Source organism: Heptranchias perlo, chromosome 4 (assembly GCF_035084215.1).
Source record: "Heptranchias perlo isolate sHepPer1 chromosome 4, sHepPer1.hap1, whole genome shotgun sequence".
Lineage (NCBI taxonomy): Eukaryota > Metazoa > Chordata > Chondrichthyes > Hexanchiformes > Hexanchidae > Heptranchias > Heptranchias perlo.
In genome coordinates, this window is record NC_090328.1 from 26,894,511 (window position 1) to 26,916,972 (window position 22,462).

General features: G+C 41.4%; 1 protein-coding gene across 1 annotated transcript in view; it reads right to left on the reverse strand.

Moving 5' to 3' along the window:
• Window positions 1-22,462, reverse strand: part of LOC137320449 (thrombospondin-4-like) — a 97,731-nt gene that overhangs the window by 28,103 nt on the left and 47,166 nt on the right. Inside the window, exons 7-14 of the mRNA XM_067982145.1 lie at window positions 22,178-22,365; window positions 21,854-21,991; window positions 20,179-20,256; window positions 14,506-14,658; window positions 12,794-12,898; window positions 6,834-6,941; window positions 3,741-3,900; window positions 1,291-1,409 (exon numbers count right to left, since the gene is read on the reverse strand). Coding sequence (XP_067838246.1) covers window positions 1,291-1,409; window positions 3,741-3,900; window positions 6,834-6,941; window positions 12,794-12,898; window positions 14,506-14,658; window positions 20,179-20,256; window positions 21,854-21,991; window positions 22,178-22,365 — 1,049 coding nt within the window. The remainder of the gene's footprint in view (window positions 1-1,290; window positions 1,410-3,740; window positions 3,901-6,833; window positions 6,942-12,793; window positions 12,899-14,505; window positions 14,659-20,178; window positions 20,257-21,853; window positions 21,992-22,177; window positions 22,366-22,462) is intronic.

The following is a 22,462-nucleotide window of genomic DNA, read 5'->3' on the forward strand; positions in this document are numbered from 1 at the left end:
ATACCCCCTTTACCTTATAAATTGGGTTCTGGGAGAGAGACACCAAAAGACCATTCTATTATATTTATACTATCATTCAGGTGGCCAATTGGTATGAAGGAGACAGGTTTTCCTGCTAATATGTGAGTTATTCAGAGACTTTAGCTGCTGTAACACAGTGTGTGTCTGCAAAAAGACATTCCCGCAGAAAATAAATGACAAGGGACTCGATTTTACTGTCAGTGGATGTTATGAATTTACCATTGGGAATAAGTAGTTACTGCCAGTGCCACCACTGCAGCTATTGTTACTGGAAGCCTATTATTTTAATATTAAAAGTGTTAACTGGTAGTATTTTGCTGTATCGGTGTCTGAAATAATGAATCCTACTGGCCTAAAAGGGAAGAAGTATCTGCATGGTAGAGAAGTGCAGGGCAAATGTGACAATGTGACAATATTTTAACAGCCCTTCTCCAGAAACCCTTTCACGACTATGAGAAACACACAGCTGGGATCTGAACTCACTGATGACATGACTCAGTCATATACAAGAGGAGAAGATGTTACAGTCAAGATACATCAAGCAATGCAGTGTTGAGAAGGCCTAGATGGCTGAGGTAACAGCCTCAATGATGGGACGAAAGAATAGGAGGAACGCAGAGTTCTCAGAGGGTTATAGGGCTGGAGAAGGTTACAGAGATAGGGAGAAGCAAGGCCATGAAATGATTTGAACACAAAGATCAGAATTTCAAATTTGAGACATTGGGTGACTGGAAGCCTATGTAAGTCAGCAAGCACAGGGTTCATGGGTGAGTGGGGCTTGGTGCAGGATATGATATGCGCAGAGCTTTAGATGAGTTGAAATTTATTAGAGACGGAAGATGGGAGGCCGACCAGAAAAACATTGAAATAGTTGTGTCTGGAGGTGACGGTGGAAAAATATCACATTGGAATTGTATGGGTGCGTTTCTGAGGTTGGGACTGAGGCATTTATTGGGGCAGAGTAGAGGGAGTTTGCTTTGCATCTAGCTGAGTTGACGGTGCTTAACACTGAGCTTAGAGCCTAAAATGGGAAGGACACCGATCCTGTGCACTCACAGCCCTCACTTTTGATGAGCACAATTTGTTTAAACAAATTTAAAGAAAAAAAAAGTAATGAAGCATGCAAAATAAAAATAGAAACTGTTGGAACATGCTTACTCTGAATACTGATGCTTCAGTTACAGGGCACAATCTCCTTATAGATGTCATTAAGCATTTAACAAAATGTTACACTTCACACAGGATAATGACAAGCTAGTTCTCTCAGACCTGGTTAGGGTTGATGACATCAGGACAGCTGTCACAAGCATCACCGACACCATCGTTATCTCTGTCCTTCTGGTCTATGTTAGGAACTCTTTGGCAGTTGTCCAAGAAATTTTTGATCCCTACAGGAGGACACAGAGAGCAAAACAAAAAGCATTCACCAACTATGCATGTTTTTCCTGAATGATTAAAGTTGGGGTCGGATAACAAAAGCTCAGTTCAGGGAAAGTTCATACTTTGGAATATGACAGCAGAAGACTGTTGAAGATAAAGGAATAAACAGCCAGAACTGTTGATTTAAATGACTGTTATTTTTAGTTAGTAGAATCATAGAAATTTCATCACTAAAGGAGGTAATTTGGCACAACATGCCAGTGCTGAGTGCTGAAGTGCTACACATTATGGTATCTATCTATTCTAATCCCATTTACATGCTAAACCCCTGATCCCGGTAACACCCTCCTGTAGTCTTTTACAGTCGTTGTCACAATTTCCTACACCTCAATTTGATGTTATTGGCAAATTTCAATATTTTTCCCTTAATTCCGAAATCATTTTTGTATATAATAAATAAGATCAACCCCAAGACAGATCCCTATGGGACACCATTCATCACATCGTTCCAGTCTTTGCTTTTTGCCACTGAGAGTAAGGAAAGAGGTTAGCAGAAACGTCTTTATACATGGAATGTTTTGCCATAGGGATTAATTGGTGCAGAGATCATTTAAATCTTTTAAGGGAAAATTGGATAAATATTTGAAACAGAAGACAATACAGAGCTATGTGGAGAGCACAGAGCAGTGGGATTTGTTTTGAATTGCTTTAGCACAGACACAATGGACCGAATGGCCTCCTTCTATGCTCTTTACCTCTTTCATTCTAATAATGGCAGATAAAATTTAACATGGAAAAGTAAAATGTAAGGCACATAGGAAGAAAAAATGGGCAATACACATACTCTGTGAAGGCCGTTGAAAGAGCTAAGGATGTAGTTTAAAAAGAGCTAGTAGCCCTATTAGAGTCAATGCTCAACATGTCCAATCACCCAACAGCAGGAACAAATAAACAAATTGAATGGTAAACTACATAGCCAAACAGTAGAGTACAAGTCAGAGGAAGTCATGCTCAATCATGTCTAGCACTCTGGTCAGACCACACTTTGAATAGTGTGTCCAGTTCTCTTCATCAAGACACAAGGGAGACATTCAAACACTGGAGGTAATTCAGAGAAGAGCCATGAGTTGATCCCTAATGTCAGAGGTATGAGGATAGACTGAAAACCGTAAGCTTTTCAGTCGTGAAGGAGATGACTGAGAGGTGATTTTATTGAAGTATATAAGATGATGAATGGTATGGAAAAGGTCAAGGTGGAAAATTACTTCAAACTAAATTGCAAGAGTAGGCCAAAGGGACATGGGTACAAACTAGTGAAAGACAAATTTAGGCCTGGTGTAAGGAAGTCCTTCTTCACACAAATCGGCTTCCAGGAAGGGTGATGTAGGCAAAAACCCAGCTGGGGGGCGGGGGGGGGGGAGTTTTAACTCCACCTGCCCGGCAGGAATGGGGCAGGAGGGCCTTTAACCTCCCCCATTTCTGCTGGTATCCTGCTGGCCACCGCTCAGACCCAAGTTAAAATACAATCAGGGACCCGTTACATCAATGGGACTCTTACTCGGTTTTAACTTGAGTAGGAATGTTGCTGTGATTTTGCTGCAAGGCTGAAGCAAGTCAGCAGCTGTTAGGAGGATGAAGAGGCCCTCCAAGGTAAGTTGTAAGCTTTCCTTTGTGGGAGCAGAAGGAGCAAGAGTGCAGCCTCCCCTACTCTGGACTCCCCCATTCCCTCCGCGAGACCCTCCCGACCTGTCCTCGGAGCAACTTTCCTGCTTGCCGGCGAGCCTTCCTTTGTTGCCGGCCTCCAGCTGCCTGAACGTCAGCTCTTGCCCGCCAGCCAGCTGCTGCTTTCCGCCCATTTCAGATGAGCAGCTGACTGACAGCTTGCAGACGAGGCCTGGGAGTTAAAATATCCCGGATCTAAAATATGGGCTAGTGAGCGCGTTTTGCACCCACCTCACCCCAGCCCACCAGGAACTTGCAGACAGTTAAAATCAACCTCCCTGGAGTTATTTAAGAAAGAATTGGATGTCGCATTGAGGGGACTTTCTGAATGGATGACCTAAGTTGGGATGAAAGGACTTCCTTGTCCTAATTTATCATGAACTTATGATCAATGACACTTGCATTAAAAACAGTGACCTTCATGGTCCTACAATAAGGAAACCTTGAGCCCCAAAAAACCATGCATCATTGATCACTGAAGTTTTTGTCTGGTAGGGAGTCTAATATTCAGGGTTTAGCTTAAGGAGCTACAATGCCAGGGGAATGGACAGGCAAATATTTAAACAAATGGTAGAGCTGTGATGTGCTAGATGTTTTTACTTGAGATAAATGCTTACCATCTCCATCCATATCATCATCACAGACATCGCCTTTCCCATCACTATCTGTGTCTCTCTGATCATTGTTAATTGATATTCGACAGTTGTCACAAGCATCTCCATAGTTATCTTCATCAGCATTCAGTTGATTGATGTTACGAACCAGCACACAGTTATCCTGAAAAGAGACAGTGTTACCCCGTCATAGAATATTACGATACAGAAATGTTACAGCCCACCTCTCTTAACCTTCCTCAGATCCTGCAGCTGCCTTTGGATTGCTTTTGTTCAGACGACTTTTAATTTTCAATCTTCAAGTATTTTTAAATGTAGAAGCAAACAAAAAAAAACAGCCACAGACAAATTAAACGGTCTGAATGAAATTACTGAACTGAGATATAGATAGAGCCCACGTATTAGCAATGAGAAGACAGAAAATGTGCTATGAGAAAAAGAGCCTTTGGACCAACCAGATCTTTACTTTTCACAGATTAACTACAATTTGTTATATCACAGATTTTCCTCACAAATCCAAAAATGGTGGGGGCGGAATTGGTCTTCGGGGGTGGCGCAAAATGGGCGAAAGGGAGGAAAATCAGGCGGGTGTAAGAGGACTGCCGATTCACTATCGCCTGTTCTGCGCTACTGCCAAAGGTTAAATTTAACTCCCGGTGAGTTTGCAACAAAGAGGAAGGTAAAACTGCTTTGAAGCTGGATGTATGTAGCTTGTTCTCTGCTCAGTCTGTGACTCTTCTACTTGTATGTGCCATCAGTGAATTTCAAAAAGTAAAATATGTCAGTGGAACATTGCACGTTATTTTGGAAAAAACATAAAAAGTTGCATGTCTTATTTACCTTTCAAAATTCGATCATAGAATCATAGAATCGTTACAGCACAGAAGGAGGCCATTCGGCCCATCGAGCCTGTGCCGGTGGCCATCTGATGGGAGTTAGTCGTGGGAATGAATAACTGATAAAAACTCATGTTTTAGCAGAGAAAGTGTATCAACAAGTGGTAGGTTTAGGATTATAGGTGTCTATATTTGTGTGGACAGGAATAGGTCATTACTTCTTACCAAATTTTTTAATATATTACCAGTGATATGCAGACAGTCAATGACTGAAAATATACATTTTGTTAACACAATGCTCAAGGAGGCCAGTCCAGTTCTAAAACATGAGCTGCAAGAATGTTTTTCAAAAACAAAACTGCAAATCTCTCTCCCTCCCTCCCATCCCTTTATACAATTGTTTGAAAATTATCAGGACACACCTTATGTACACTATCTTCCAGCTGCCCTCAACACTGCTCCTCAATCCACATCCTTGTTTTCAAATCCCTCCATGGCCTCCCCCCTCCCTATCTCTGTAACCTCCTCCAGCCCTACAACCCTTCGAGATCTCTGCGCTCCTCCAGTTCTGGTCTCTTGTGCATCCCCGATTTTAATCGCTCCACCATTGGCGGCCGTGCCTTCAGCTGCTTAGGCCTTAAGCTCTGGAATTCCCTCCCTAAACCTCTCCACCTCTACCTCTCTCTCCTCCTTTAAGACACTCTTTAAAACATACCTCTTAGACCAAGCTTTTAGTCACCTGTCCTAATATCTCCTTATGTGGCTCAGTGTCAAATTTTGTTTGATAATACTCCCAGAAGCGCCTTGGGACGTTTTACCATGTTAAAGGCGCTATATAAATGCAAGTAGTTGCTGTTTTTGAACTGGGAGCAGGTATGATTACCTGATCCCCTGGTTTATGTAAAACACTCGCAGGAACTGGAAGCTACTGTCAGACTTATGGCCACATATTGGTAAACGGGATACTGCATGAAAACAAGCAATGGGTAAAGGCAGGGTGTAACAGCCTTTCTGTGGAGCTCTGTCTGCACATAATTTATGAACCTTCTGGAATTGTTGGAATTTAAAGAAAAAAAAACCCTGCATAGATAAGATGACCAGTAAAATGAAAAGGGTTAATCATTGAATTATTGCACCGACTAATGGAAAAGAATGGGAGTAAATTACTGATTATTTTATAATAGTCCTCTTTAAATACATAGGCTCAACTGAGCAGTTACAGAGTTACTGGAACAAATTCTGTCAAGTTCAACCTGCGGTCATACATCAGATCTGAGCCCCCCCTGCCGCTCATATACTTCAGGATAGTTTTCTTGCTGACATGTCTCAGACTGGCTGACTATCTATGAGGGCTGTTCACTAGCCAGCCCAGTAACTACACAGTCTGGGGTATGTAGAGCAGCTTCAAGCTAGTGGCTGAGATTGATATGACCTAAAGCTGAACCTGACAGAATTTGTTCCAGTAACTATGCTTGCGTGCTGTGAATGCCCACCAGATTCATTCTGTTTAGACAACACTACCACACAAATGCATTCTCTTTTCTGAAATTCTCCAATTCACTCCCATTCTTTTACACCAGGCGATGCCATAAATAAAGGTTTTAATTCTTCCCTTGTTTCTGTGCAGTTACTTAAAATCCCCAGCCCATTCACAGAAGGGTTCGTACAAGCAGAACTCCATAGAGGCTCTGGCAGAGAAGACTGCAGTAAAAAGGTATAAATGTTTACTCAAAAATGGCAAAAAAATCTCCCTTATCATTTCAGAAAAAAGCACAGGCAGCCATAAAAGGATTTAGACATAAGGAAGAGAAATTTAAATTTGAGTTGTTGTAGGCCAGCGAGGGGTGATGGGTGAGTAGGACTTGTTGTGGGATAGGATATGGGCAGTAGAATTTTGGATGAGCTGAAGTTTACGGAAGGTAGAGGATGGGGAGCTAGCCAGGAGAGCATTGAACTAGTCGAGTCTGGAGATGCCAAAGGCATATACGAAAGGCATTATTGCTCGAGAGGATACAGAGGCAAGAAACAAAGGTAATTCTGGGTATCCGGAATTAAGTTGTTAGGAAAGTTTAAGGCACGTTTGAGATCTACAAAAAAGGATTGGCTTGTTCACCTAATACCCTTTCTCTGTTCCTAAAAATTCCACTGTTGTTATAATACCCTTCACAAGACTCCAAAACTGCACATTGCTATCAGTGTCTCCAACTAAATTTGTACAAACTAAAGAAAGAAATGGCTTTGTTATAGTTTAAACACATGCCTGTGAGTTTAAAATGCCATCTCCATCTGCATCATCATCACAAGCATCTCCTGCCCCATCACCATCAGCATCTTCTTGTCCAGAATTGGGAACAAATATGCAGTTATCCTGAGGGGGGAAAAGATTAAAGAAATGAAATTCAGTGTAAATATTCACTTATAAATTACTTGCAATGATCGGCGATAGGCTATTGAGAAAGTAGGATAGATAGATATTATGAAATCTCACTGCCAGTGTGCAGCCTTGTGAGATCCAAACGTGGGTTGGAGATCTAGCTATAACACTACAACCCAAATTCTGCAATCTGTACTTGCATCTAGTGAGACTCCCAGCTCAAAATAGAGCTTGACAATTCCAGCCCTTTAACATCTCATAAAGCTACATTCAATTGACTTCATTAGGGTATGGTTATCCTCGATTGCATTATCGTTGTGGTACCCTCAATTGTGTGTGTTAGAGGGTCTCATGCTGGTACCCTCAATTGGGTGTGTCAGGATGTCACCTAGTGGTATCCTTGATTGAGAGTGTCTAACAATGATATGCCTCATCGAGTGTTTCAGGATGATATCATCAATTGTGTGTGTTAGACCATCCATTGGGTAACATAGATCACTTGTTTTAGACAGTCTCATGGGAATACTGTAAATCAGACATGATGGACAGTCTCATAGGGATACTATAAATCAGGTACATTAGACAGTCTCATAGGGTTACTGTAAATCAGATGCATTAGACAGTCTCGTAGTGTTACTGTAAATCAGGTGTGTTAGACAGTCTCAGAGAGTTACTGTAGATCGAGTGTGTTAGACAGTCTCGTAGGGTTACTGTAAATCAGGTGTGTTAGAGAATCTCGGAGAGTTACTGTAAATCAAGTGTGTTAGACAGTCTCGTAGGGTTACTGTAAATCAGATGTGTTAGAGTGTCTCGGAGAGTTACTGTAAATCAGATGTGTTAGAGAGTCTCGGAGAGTTACTGTAAATCAGATGTGTTAGAGAGTCTCGGAGAGTTACTGTAGATCAAGTGTGTTAGACAGTCTCGGAGGGTTACTGTAAATCAGATGTGTTAGACAGTCTCGGATGGTTACTGTAGATCAAGTGTGTTAGACAGTCTCGGAGGGTTACTGTAAATCAGATGTGTTAGACAGTCTCGGAGGGTTACTGTAGATCAAGTGTGTTAGACAGTCTCGGTGGGTCATTGTAAATCAGATGTGTCAGAGTGTCTCCTCTATTGTAACTCTGAATTATTTTCAATATGTTAGGGCTGATTTTCCTCTGCTTTGCATCTGAGGAATACTCAGTTCCTAGGTACAAAGTAGAGAAGAAAGGGATAGTGACCCTTGATATTGGGTCTCCATCCCTTTTTTTTGTTACCCTGACACTTTCAGGATATCCCTCAGAGGAAGGGGGAGTTGTAAGCATGCAAATGAGTTGGAAGGGACAATAATGGCACCTTCTACCTCATAGAGTCATAGAGTCATAGAGTTATACAGCACGGATAGAGGCCCTTCGGCCCATCGTGTCCGCGCCGGCCATCAGCCCTGTCTACTCTAATCCCATAATCCAGCATTTGGTCCGTAGCCTTGTATGCTATGGCATTTCAAGTGCTCATCCAAATGCTTCTTGAATGTTGTGAGGGTTCCTGCCTCCACAACCCTTTCAGGCAGTGAGTTCCAGACTCCAACCACCCTCTGGGTGAAAAAGTTCTTTCTCAAATCCCCTCTAAACCTCCCGCCTTTTACCTTGAATCTATGTCCCCTTATTATAGAACCCTCAACGAAGGGAAAAAGCTCCTTAGTATCCATCCTATCTGTGCCCCTCATAATTTTGTACACCTCAATCATGTCCCCCCTCAGCCTCCTCTGCTCCAAGGAAAACAAACCCAATCTTCCCAGTCTCTCTTCATAGCTGAAGCGCTCCAGCCCTGGTAACACCCTGGTGAATCTCCTCTGCACCCTCTCCAAAGCGATCACATCCTTCCTGTAGTGTGGCGACCAGAACTGCACACAGTACTCCAGCTGTGGCCTAACCAGTGTTTTATACAGCTCCATCATAACCTCCTTGCTCTTATATTCTATGCCTCGGCTAATAAAGGCAAGTATCCCATATGCCTTCTTTACCACCTTACCTACCTGTTCCGCCGCCTTCAGGGATCTGTGAACTTGCACACCAAGATCCCTCTGACCCTCTGTCTTGCCTAGGGTCCTCCCATTCATTGTGTATTCCCTTGCCTTGTTAGTCCCTCCAAAGTGCATCACCTCGCACTTTTCCGGGTTAAATTCCATTTGCCACTGTTCCGCCCATCTGACCAACCCATCTATATCGTCCTGCAGACTGAGGCTATCCTCCTCGCTATTTACCACCCTACCAATTTTGTATCATCAGATGTGTTAGACAGTCTCGGATGGTTACTGTAGATCAAGTGTGTTAGACAGTCTCGGAGGGTTACTGTAAATCAGATACCTCATTTCCTGTCTGAATGTCAGGCAGGTGCCTATTAGGAAGGGTGTCTAGAAGACGTTGGCTTTAGGATTTGTGCCAAACCTCGCTCAAATCAAAGGAGCTGAAAGGGCCTGGCAACTAAAACCATGGTAAATGTTCGTATTTTCAAGTCCTCCGTAGATCTTCAGGGCTGGACGCCTTGGGGCTATTATTTTTGGACAATAGCCAGTAGACTCTACAGCTGGCAGCCATTACCTTTACTGAAGACCTGCAGCAATGGTTGAATTTCTGTACCCATTTCCAGGTGCAAAACCCTGCCACAGCCTGTGCCTGGGGTATGTTAGGCCCAGGCAAATAAAAGTGGGTTCAAATCAAGTTAGACGGAATGCATTTAGGTGGGCTCCACTTGACTTCCGCACAGGTGGAGGAAAGTCGATCCTACAGTGTTCAGTTACATTTCCAAATACGATCGCTGAATTATTTTTGAAGTGAGAGAGCTGCTTTTGATTGCCAACTTCTATTTAATTTTCTTTAATCTTTCTCCAGTACTCTCGAACTCTGAGTACCTCAGATTTTAAAATTTACTTGCTTGCCATTCACCAGTGTTATTTTTAAAGTTGCTGCAGTCAGCAACAAGCAAATGAATTAAAAAAATGGTAAACTGGAAGTGAAACTGAACTTACATACGAACATAGGAACATGAGTTAAGAGCAGGAGTAGGCCATTCAGCCCCTCGAACCTGCTCTGCCATTTGATAAGATCATGGCTGATCTGATTGTGACCTCAAACCTACTTTCCCGTCTACCTACTATAACCTTTGACTCCCTTGTTGATCAGGAATCTATCTAACTCAGCCTTAAAAATATTCAATGACCCTGCCTCCACCGCTCTCTGGGGAAGGGAGTTCCACAAACTCACGATCCTCTGAGAGAAAAAATTTCTCCTCATCTCTACCTTAAATGGGAGACCCCTTATTTTTAAACCATGGCCCCCAGTTCTAGTTTCTCCCACCAGGGGAAAAATCCTCTCAGCGTCTACCCCTTCAAGTCCCCTCAGGATCTGACATATTTCAATAAGATCACCTCTTATTCTTCTAAACTCCAGTGGGCCCGTCTTGTCCAACCTTTCCTCGTAAGATAACCCTCTCATCCCAGGAATCAGTCGAATGAACCTTCTCTGAACCGCCTCTAAAGCAATTATGTCCTTTATTAAATAAGGAGACCAAAACTGCACATAGTATTGTAGATGTGGTCTCACCAATGCCCTGGACAACAAGACATCTCTACTTTTATATTCCATTCCCCTTGCAATAAATGACAACATTCCATTTGCCTTCCTAATCACTTGCTGTACCTGCATACTAACTTTTTGTGATTCGTGTACTAGGACACCCAGATCCCTCTGTACCTCAGAGTTCTGCAATCTCTCTCCATTTAAATAATATACTGCTTTTCTATTGCAACTTGTGATGCCAAGTTCTATTTCACGAAGCTATGGCATTCCCACTTCCAAAAAAAGAGGCCTAGTGAAAACATGTTAGAGTCCTCTTTGTTTCAGCTCATTCCCCCATCCCCAAGCAGCAATTTGATGTGTAGTGTTGATTTGTATATCTTTTTAATCAGCTCTAACTCCCCATGAACTCTGCAGGGTCGAGTCTCAAATCTCAGAAGTGCTGAAACAGCAGTAGAAAGAAACCCATCAGGAATCCCTTGCAACAAAGTTTTGGTATGAGTCCGAGGGAGATATTCCATGGTTACAGTGAGGGGACAGTCAGAGAGAATCTATTATTGAAAAAAATTATTCTTGGGATGTGGGCATTGCTGACAATGCTGGCATTTATTGCCCATCCCTAGTTGCCCTGAGAAGGTGGTGGTGGGCCTTCTACTTGAACTGCCGGTAGCGTTGGATACAACTGGGTGGCTTGCTAGGCCACTTCAGAGGGTAGTTAAGAGTCAACCACATTGGCGTACGGCTGAAGCCACATATAGGCTAGACTGGGTAAGGACAGCAGGTTTTCTTCCCTAAAGGACATCAGTGAACCATTTGGGTTTTTACAACAATCCCACAGCTTCATGGGTTACTTTTACTGATGCCAGGTTTTTATTTCCAGATTTTTTTTAAACACAATTCAAATTCTCAAAGTGCCACAGTGCTCATGGAACTCAGGTTCTCTGGATTATTAGTCCAGGTTTCTGGATTACTAATCCGGTAACATAACCACACACAGCACTACTGTACACAAATGAAAGAACCAAAACAGAGGGAGATATAATGAGAGAGAAAATCAACAGTGGAAAATAATTTGAGAGAATCAAAACAGAGAGATAATGAATTAAAATGAGAGAATCAAAAAGTCAGAGAGGGAAAGTGAAAGAATCAAAAGAGAAGGGAGTATAAATAATTAAAAGAGAGATTAAAGCAATAAAGAGGAGAATCAGACAAAAGGTAGAAAGAGGGAAGGAAATGAGCATAAGGAAATAAACAGGAAACCAAATAAGATGGAAAAACAAAATGGGAAGGGATTAGATATGAGAAGAGAAAATAAAATAGGAGAGATACCTAGAGGGAGAAAAACAAAGGGTTTATTTTCTTCTCATAGTGCACTGGTTAACATATTCACATAAATAAATAAGTTAACGACTGCATTGAAATAGTGCATGGAGCAAATTTCCATAAACATACCAATGTATGCCTTACCACAGGAAATTAAATTCCAAGGCTCCAAAATTTCTGAGGCTGAAGAAGGCATAAATCCTGTTTTGGATCAGTCGGAATTGCACCCCATTTGGACCAGACCTTTCAATTCCGGATCTTGTTACCTTAATAGTTGAGACCTGGCTGGGATTAATTACCTTCTCTAATTGGAGTAGCTCCAGTGGGAACTGAAGACTGTTAAACATTTTTTTTTACCTTAGCCCAGTTGGGTCTCGGTAGGACTCCACTCTGCCTAAGAAGGGCTGCCACAACTATGCTAATGATCCTAATCCAGAATTTGGGATGGAGTCTCCGGTTTTTGGCGGGAGTTCCGCTCTGGTGCAATTAGCCGGCAGAGTGAGGCCCTTGAATTTCCAAGCTCTAGATCTGTTAATGTGCGTATCTAACTTACTTACTACACACTTCCTGTGAATTTCCTGGAAACTTATCCCAGTTACACACAGTTTGGATCAAAATAACCTTGCAGTTTAATTGTTTCCATATTTGGTATGCTGACACACATGTACACAGGAAAACATACTGGAAAGCTACCAGAGAAATGCAGCATATGTACATGATAAAACATGGAGTCTATAGGAAAAGTCTCTGATGCACTATAAACTTAATCAAAGTTACACAATTCCATGTTCTGAAGTCTCCTCCATCTTGTTGCCTCCTTTCCTTCCTTACAGATTGCCATGTGTCCTTTAACCATGCAGTAATATATACTCAGTGCATCTTTGTGTTCATGCTCTCCTGTGGAATGGAATTAATCCCATTCTTACTGTAACTGTATGCAGTCAGTGTGAATTTGTACATTTTGCTAACCTTTCTGCAGCTCTTATCAGAGCACCTGAGATCCTGGTCAGGATATCCATCGATGTCGGTATCCTTGCCACATATGTAACCATTTCCAGCCCAGCCGATTCCACACTACGGAAAGAAACAAGACAGCTGTGAGCTTTCTGCAGTCTGTCATATACATCTCGTAAAGACTGGTCAAAAGTGCGATTTGAAGTCCTGAGGGACCTGTAGATAATTGAAGCTTGATGCACAAAAGTGGAAAGTGTTCATTTCTCCAGTACTGACATCTTTCAGCTCGAGAAACACAAACATTTTAATAAGATCGATAAGTAAACAGTTAACTTCCAACTGTAGAGATTAACAGAGAAAATGTCAGAAATGCAGAACATATCAATCAACATTTGAACTTGGAGTCTATAGGAAAAGTCTCTGATGCACTGCTAAACGTGTTTTATAAACTTAATCAAAGTTACACAACTCCATGTTCCGAAGTCGGTGAAACTCTTCATCAAAACCGACCGTGACCTGATGTATATTTTTGACACTTTTCTGTTTTTAGATTTCCAGTGCCCACAGGTTTTCTTTTTTATCGCTAAAAATTCCAATTTTACTCCATTTTCGATTTGCAGTAGGTTACTGAAATGACCAAAATATTGGTGACGATCTCACACGAAAACCCTGAAATGGATCCACTGGTGGCTCAGTGAGTTTACCCAGTGCATGGCTGAGATCATAGGGGGCTACAATTGAGCTCAGCTCCCCTGGGTCAGGACAAGGAAAATCGGTGAGGGTTCCCGTCCCTGACTGCCATCCAGTGACCCCTGCTGGAAGTGTACGTTTGTGAACATCAGTTGACAGCAGAATTGAGCTGAACTGTGATGCTCCCCATGGTCTAATAGTATGCCACTCATGGTCGAAGCTCACATGACAAACACGGACGTAATGCTGGAGGACAATTGATACCCATGAAACCATACCTCATTAGGGCGTCAACATTTCAGGAGAGGGGATGGGTGTGGAGGGATGGGAGGGGGGGAAGAAAAAATGAATTCTGAATGGTACATGCAATCTTATTGTTAACACAGCGAGTTGGTACTTTTCCAGTTGCACTTACATATTGTTAAACTATAATTAAATCATTGATGACTGTAAGTGTAAATTTGTGCACAACACACCCCCAGTGACTAAACTGGAATAAATGAAATGCACTTTGTGTACCCCATATACTAGGTTACTTTAGTTGTGGGGAGCTTATTTTTAACATATTTCATTCGGTCACTGAAACCGAACTTGTGAAAAAAGGCCTGTTCCACAATTATCACAGAAAATGATGGAATTAGATAGCTGACAATTTCCCCTGACCCAAATACTCTTAGTCACAAAGGCTTGCCTGCAATAACCCAATACCATTAATTGCTGTATACACTTAAATGAATTCAGAATGTCAGAATGAGCATGCAACGTTCGCTCGTTAAGCCAGCTTCATCCACACAGCATGTACAGTCCGCCCTTTTGTAAATTCTACCCCATCCATTTAATCTCCCAAGGCCTTGAAACATCCTACGTTGTTTCTAATTTCACGGTGCACTGAAGCATCCAATTTCAATTGCAAAAGAAACAGATGGCATTAGATCTGACTGAGTCATAGAATGATTTCTGTCACTGCACTACTATTATCAGCCAGCCCATGGCACTCAATGCTACCCATTCACATGGTGTCAGTGCTGTAAACTCACAGTACAAGAAATGTTGCCGTCCCTTTCCAGAAAGCACTGTGCGTTTGTGTGGCAGGGGTTCAGGAGTCTGTTGGAGCAGCTCTTCTCGGGCTTGCAGCCTCTCAGTTGGTCTCCTACATATCCAGTCCGACAGGCCCCACATCTGAACGATCCCTAGTACAATCAGCAAATAAATTAGAAATCTAGTACGTAAAAAGACTGGAATTAATCACTGCACAATGCACTGAAAAATCTGTTTTCTGATCATGACACAGAACAGAATGGTGGTTCACTGAAAGACAAAACATTAAGGGCCTAGATATTAAGAACATAAGAACATGAGAAATAGGAGCAGGAGTAGGCCATACAGCCCCTGGAGCCTGCTCCACCATTCAATAAGATCATGGCTGATCTTGGATCTCAACTCCACTTTCCCGCCTGATCCCCATATCCCTTCATTCTCTTAGAGTCCAAAAATCTAACGATCTCAGTCTTGAATATACTCAACGACTGAGCATCCACAGCCCTCTGGGGTAGAAAATTCTAAAGATTCACAAGCCTCTGAGTGAAGATATTTCTCCTCATCTCAGTTCTAAATGATCAACCCCTTATCCTGAGACTATGCCCCCTAGTTCTAGACTCTCCAGCCAGGGGAAACAACCTTTCTGCATCTACCCTGTCAAACCCTCTCAGAATCATATATATTTCAATGAGATCACCTCTCATTCTTCTAAACTCCAGAGAGTATAGGCCCATTCTACTCAATCTCTCCTCATAGGAAACCCTCTCATCCCAGGAATTAATCTAGTGAACCTTCGCTGCACTGCCTCTAAGGCAAGTATATCCTTCCTTCGGAAAGGAGACGAAAACTGTATACAGTACTCCAGGTGTGGTCTCACTGAAGCCCTGTACAATTGTAGTAAGACTTCCTTACTCTTGTACTCCAACCCCCTTGCAATAAAGGCCAACATACCATTTGTCTTCCCAATTGCTTGCTGTACCTTCATGCTAACGTTTTGTGTTTCTTGTACAAGGACTCTCAAATCCCTCTGAACACCAACATTTAATAGTTTCTCACCATTTAAAAAATATTCAGTTTTGCTATTCTTCCTACCAACGTGAATAACCTCACATTTCCCCACATTATACTCCATTTGCCACCATCTTGCCCATTCACTTAACCTATCTATATCCCTTCGCAGACTTTTTGTGTCCTCCTCATGGATTACTTTCTCACCTAGCTTTGTATCATCAGCAAACTTGGATACATTACACTAGGTCCCTTCATCTAAGTCATTAATATAGATTGTAAATAGCTGAGCCCCAAGCATTGATCTTTGTGGTACTCCACTCGTTACAGCCTGCCAACCTGAAAATGACCCGTTCATTCCTACTCTCTGTTTTCTGTCCATTAACCAATCCTCTATCCATGCTAATATGTTACCCCCAACCCCATGAGCCCTTATCTTGTGTAACAACCTCTTGTGTGGCACCTTATCGAATGCCTTTTGATAATCCAAATATACAACATGCACTGGTTCCCCTTTATCTACCCTGCTAGTTTCATCCTCAAAAAACTCTAATAGGTTTGTCAAACACGATTTCCCTTTCATAAAACCATGTTGACTCTGTCTAATCATATTATGATTTTCTAAGTGTCCCGTTTCCACTTCGTTAATAATGGATTCCAGCATTTTCCCAACTACTGATGTCAGGCTAACTGGCCTGTAGTTCCCTGTTTTCTCTCTCCCTCCTTTCTTGAATAGCGGTGTTACATTTGCTACTTTCCAATTCACTGGGGCTGTTCTAGAACCTAGGGAATTTTGGAAGATTACAACCAATGCATCCATTATCTCTGCAGCCACCTCTTTTCGAACCCTAGAATGTAGGCCATCAGGTCCAGGGGATTTGTCAGCCTTTAGTCCCATTAATTTCTACAGTACTTTTTCTTTACTAATATTAATTACTTTAACTTCCTCAGAAAATAACAATGAGGCTAAAGTTCCTGTCAAAATAACGGTGAGGCCAACAGCACATAAGAACCAAACTCGCCTCAGAAAATTACGGCTTGTCCATTTTCGTCTATGTACCCTTTTTACCCTTTAAGTGTTAATTACTGCCAAACAACTTCTCTGGCACTGAAAAGTAACTAACACAAGCATGGAGTCTCATTCCTTCAGCTTTTAATTGTTGTTGGAGATTTAAAATATATATTAATTAATTTTTTTTCTTTTTCTTTCTGTCTCTTTTTTCTCACTCCTAATTCAATCTTTCTTTCCCTCTCGTTATTTCTCTTTCTGTACCTGATTTGACATTGAATTCATTATTCTAATTTACATTTCCTGGTTCAGACTCTGTGCTGTTAATTTCACAATCCTTCAATCTGATTGGTTAAGGAGGTACATAGTTGCCCTGTTCGCACAGATCTCAGATGCCCTGCGCCGTTTCCATCTCCCACTTACAGCAACATCATGGAAATGAAACAGGTAAGGGCAAGTCTAACTAATGGCAGGTGTCATTCAACAGCTACAGCAAATTCTGGCCCATTGTATTTAATTTACTGTTAACAGATTGATTGTGCATTTAATCAGAGTTCATTTTATTCTCCCATTTTGGTTAGCAGGAGGAGAAAGAGGGAGAGTGAGAGGTAGACCATAGAATCATAGATAGAATCATAGAAGTTACAACATGGAAACAGGCCCTTCGGCCCAACATGTCCATGTCGCCCAGTTTATACCACTAAGCTAGTCCCAATTGCCTGCACTTGGCCCATATCCCTCTATACCCATCTTACCCATGTAACTGTCCAAATGCTTTTTAAAAGACAAAATTGTACCCGCCTCTACTACTGCCTCTGGCAGCTCGTTCCAGACACTCACCACCCTTTGAGTGAAAAAATTGCCCCTCTGGACCCTTTTGTATCTCTCCCCTCTCACCTTAAATCTGTGCCCCCTCGTTATAGACTCCCCTACCTTTGGGAAAAGATTTTGACTATCGACCTTATCTATAGAATCACAGAAGTACTGTAGGAAGAGAGTGAAAGGTACAGTACAGGAGAAACAACGTAGGGTGTATAGTACAGGAGAGATCGACAGGTACCATACAGGACAAAGAGTGTGAGAGAAATATCGTACAGGAGAGATTTAAAGCAATATGATACACAGAGAGAAACTGTGAGAGATACATTACAGGAGGGAAAGGTTGAGAAATACCATATGGGAGAGAGAGAGGGGTACAGCACAGGGATATAGTACAGGAGGAAGTGAGAAGTTCCATACAGGACTAAGAGTATGAGAGATACTGTACAGGAGATAGAGAGTGAGAGATACAGTACAGTGCAGATAAGGGAATTGGACACACAGTTCAGAAGAGACAGAAAGATAAAGGTGGGAGTAAGAGGTACAGCACAGGAGAAAGGTATAGGTGACAGTAAGACCACCATTACTGTTGGTGTTTGAACATTCCAAATTAGTACTGGCAGAAGAACAAATCCCACAAATAACACACTGGCTACCTGGTCACACAAATTAGAATCAAAGACATTCCAGCACAGAAGGAGGCCATTTGGCCATCACGCTTGGGCAGTGCGAATGCCACATTTGGTATATCTATTCTTAACCATTTCCTTGCTTTTCCCCTGCATCTTTTCATATTTTTAACAATGCATTCCATATTCTTTGCATGAAAAAATTCTTTCAACCGTTGCCATGTATACTTCGAATATTAAGTCTAAATTTATGACCCCTTGTTACCAATTCTGTCCAATGGAAACAACCTTCCACGATTTAACCTCTCAAAACTATGAATGCCTCTATTTGTATTAAACTGTATTAAATATTTAGCCGATTTAACCTCTCAAAACTATGAATGCCTCTATTTGTATTAAACTGTATTAAATATTTAGCTGATTGTTATATTTTTTTTACATGAACACGATAACTAATAAAGACAAGTGATGAATTTGGACGGGGCAATTCCAAGCATATGTACATCATGCCAGGTTAACTGCTCAAGGCTGTTGAGTGGGGAAAAGCTTTAATTTATGATTCATTGAAGGTTCATGAGCAGCGTCGTGAGGCTTTTGTGAAAGCCACAGAGTGTTACAATGTATAGCTAGGATGATTGAATATAAAATCAGAAGTGCAGTCTTTTCCTAGTACAGGGCCTTGCTGCAGCTATATCTAGAAGATTGTGTCCAGTTTTTATCCCCTCACGTACTGATGTTATTAAGGTCTTGGTAAAAGTTCATAAGAGAGCCACTCCATCACTACCCAGTTTAAGGGCCCTTAGTTATCAGGATTGGATGAGGGAGTTGGGAATTTTTACTTTGGCAAAGCGTAGATTTTGAAGGGATATGATTGAGGTCTTTAAAATAATGAAGCGATAAAATTCTGTCCAAGTGCATAGGTTATTTGAACTAGATAGGGGAGAACTAGAGGACATCAGTACAAGTTACAAAATCATAAAGTTAGGTTAGATATCAGTAAGTAATTATTTTCACAAAGACTCATTGATCTCTGCAATAAGTTGACAGTGCTGCAGTGAGTTTGAATTTGCTGCAAGTGGAAGACATATCAAGTTATTGAAGGTAGGCGGGTTAACAAGGACAGTGGTATCAGTTACCATGGTCTCCTGGAGCTTCCTTGATTGCCTTCAGGGGTTGGAGGGGAATCTTCCAGAGCTTTTTCCCCCTAAATTGGCCTACGGTTTTTTCCTCTTTTTTTTGCCTCTCCCAGGTTATTGTGTGACTGCAGGGGCAGGATGAATGGATGGGTTTAATGGTGTCCACAGCTTGCACCTTATCACAATAGGGCAGGCTTAATGGACGAGCTGGTCTTTTCCTGTCCTTTTTCATATGTTTGTGTAAATTTGGTCAGATGGTCAAAGGAGAAGGGAAGTTTAGAGAGGCACCTTTTTGTTTAAAGTACTTCCCCATTTTATAGAGAAAAAGGTCAATTATTTTCTATGGTGCCAGTCCAGGATACATGTCAGTAACATCGCTTGACTGGGGAGGGAGGGAGACCTGACTCAAGAATTTCCATAATTGGTAAACAAAAATTCTCCTGTGGATAATATATTCTTCTTTAAAATGGGAGACTAGTTTGAGCAAAAAATATTACCTAGGACTTTTCTTTTGTTTTAACATCATTGTGCCAGAATATGATGACACTTTGCAGGTGAGAGGGTATTAAGTCTCTGTTTTCTCCCCAGTTTCCCTGATGTCCCTTCATCCTATAACATGTATGCCCAAGAGGTTGAGTGACTAGTCCTTTGTCATTGCCTCTCTGAGCCAGATAGTAAGAAGGCAACCAGAGGTTGAGGGCTATCTCTCTCTATCCCTCTGATTTTCCTTCTCTCTCCCCACCAGTGTGAAAGATCTGGCCTCCACCCAGCAGCTCCCCGTAATGCCATTCACAACTCAGTGAGGGTTGAATAAGTACTTGCATTTAAATAATTTATCAGCATGATCTCATTATCAACATAAAAGTTCAACAGAAAGAATCACAGACACAAGGTAATTTTCACAGGGAATGGAGGGAACTTATATTGTCCAATTCCTAATGGCTAAAACATTTTTTTGTTTCTTAAACAAACATTCTCACACTTTTATAAAAATCATTCCCTATGACAAGTAGTCTGCAGTCTTTTGAATAAAATGCATTAAGGAGGTCGTGGAGTTGTCAGAATTCTTACCATGGTGTTAATGCACTGGGAATTTAGAGCACAGCCACCGTTCCTTCCATCACTGCATTCATCTGTGTCAATGCAGACCTGTTGCAGATACATTTCATTATGGTTAGTTACCCTGCACAGTTTCCCATGAACCTTATTTCCTAACCTTTCTGACTAGATTGAATGTAATCAATGAATTCTCACCCATTTAGATTGAGCTGTTGGCCACTAAGAAGGTGATATCACAAGGGTTCTGCAGCTCTGCTGCTGATGTTCTGGTGGACAAGTGGGAGAAAGAACTCTTGTAGAAATTCACCCGCTTAGTCTTTTTGCTAGCAATTTGGGGTTTAATTTCCACTCGGTGTGACTTTTAGTGCACTGGTCAATCTATTTCCATTAAATTCCTGTCTGTGCTATTTTAATGCAGCTGCTAATCTATTTAAATGACTACCTTAAATGACTACCTTAAAATACCACAGATAAGAATTTAACACAAAGGCATTAGACACTTATTAAAAATAGTTATTAAGGGGGATATTTTCCTCATTGTGTTAATATTAACACAAAGTAGATGTGAGTAAACGGATGAACAAGACTGCTAGAAACCGATAAACTTTGCATCCATTTATCTTGTTATTCTTTCTACCATTGTAAACTGTGTTCACAGAAATTAGCAACTTTTTTATTTTTATCATGATGAAAAGGAGATGCAATAATGTGTTTCAACATGATTTACAATGTTAATAGTCTAAGTGGAAACAAAAAGAATGAGCTAGCGGAAGAAAGTAGACTTTTATAAATGGGATATATTAAAGTTCTAAAGTAGGCACGAGTTGCTTTCCCGAGGAGACTAAAGGATAGTCCAATTCTAAATCTAGTAAACTGTCGGCTAGTAGCAGAGAAAAAAAGACAACAAAAAGTTGCTGAATTGTTGTAAAAACCCAAATGGTTCACTAGTATCCTTTAGGGAGGTTGACTTCCACCCCTACCCAGTTTTGCCCACATGTGACTCAAGTCCCACACTATGTGGTTGAATCTTATTACCCTCTCAAGTGGATTAGCCACTCAACTGTCAACTGAAGATGGCAACAAGTGCAGTCTTTTCAGCTTTGCCCACATGTTGAGAACAAATAAATAAATAAGACCTGGAACTAAGAATATAGAGGCTTATATACAGCAACTAAAAAGATTGGAGCTCCTCAAAGTGACATCAGAAGAACATTCTTCACTTAATTCTGATTTCTAATTTACTCTTGAACTCAGTTTCTGTTCCTCACTCACACCCCACATTGCAAGGCTGTGCCATGCTCTTCTCTCCTCGCTTAGCTGACTCCAAATCCTCAACCTCTCTTGAAGCCCATTCTGCACCTGCTTCTGACTCATTCCCTTCTTTTCAGTCTCATTCCCATTTCTCTTGATCCAATTTCTTACTTTCCCTTGACTCTCATTCCCTACCCTCTCCTGATTTCCATTCCCACCTTCTTCTGACTTCCATTCTATACGCTTCCTTGATCCTCAGTCCCACCTGCTCTTGATTCCCTTTCCAAACTAGTCCCTTCTCTTGACTTCCGTTTCTACCATCTCTTGATTCCCATTCCCATCTTCTGCTCACTCCCATTCCCTACACTCTCTTGACTCCCAATTCCCACATTATTGTGCTTCCAAGTAAGGCTTTCATGCGGTATCCATTGCTTACCTGTTTATTTAATGTTGCATATTCCAATCCCACCCCTTGGACTCTCCGTCCTGTATAACCTGCTGGACAATCCTCACACTTGAAACCAGGGAAAGTGTTCACACAGCGAACTCCAGAAGAGCATGGATTCATCTGACACTACATGGGAAAATTGGGAATCAGGACCATTAGATATAAGTCAATATTATCCATTACCAAGATAACTGTAAGCCAAGATTTACAAAAAAAAAATCTGTGTTTTTTTGTTTCACTGTAATCAAAAATGAAATGATTACAAAATAAAATGAGTAGAAATGCATCATAGATTTTGCCATTGAACTCTACCTCATTTACATCAGTACACCGAATTCCATCACCTATAAACCCTGGAGGGCAGGGGCCACACTGGAATCCATCCTGAGTCTCAATACATTTCACACCTCGGAAACAAGAGTGAGCAGCACATCTGGGTTTAGAAATGATGGGCGTCACAGGAGATTCAGTACCATCCTCCGGGTCAATTAATCCAACACCTAAAATAGGAGATTTAGAAATGATTGATATGTGGAACTGAGTTACGGGTCTGTACCTAGCATCAGATGAACCACTCCATTTACATACATACTGCAA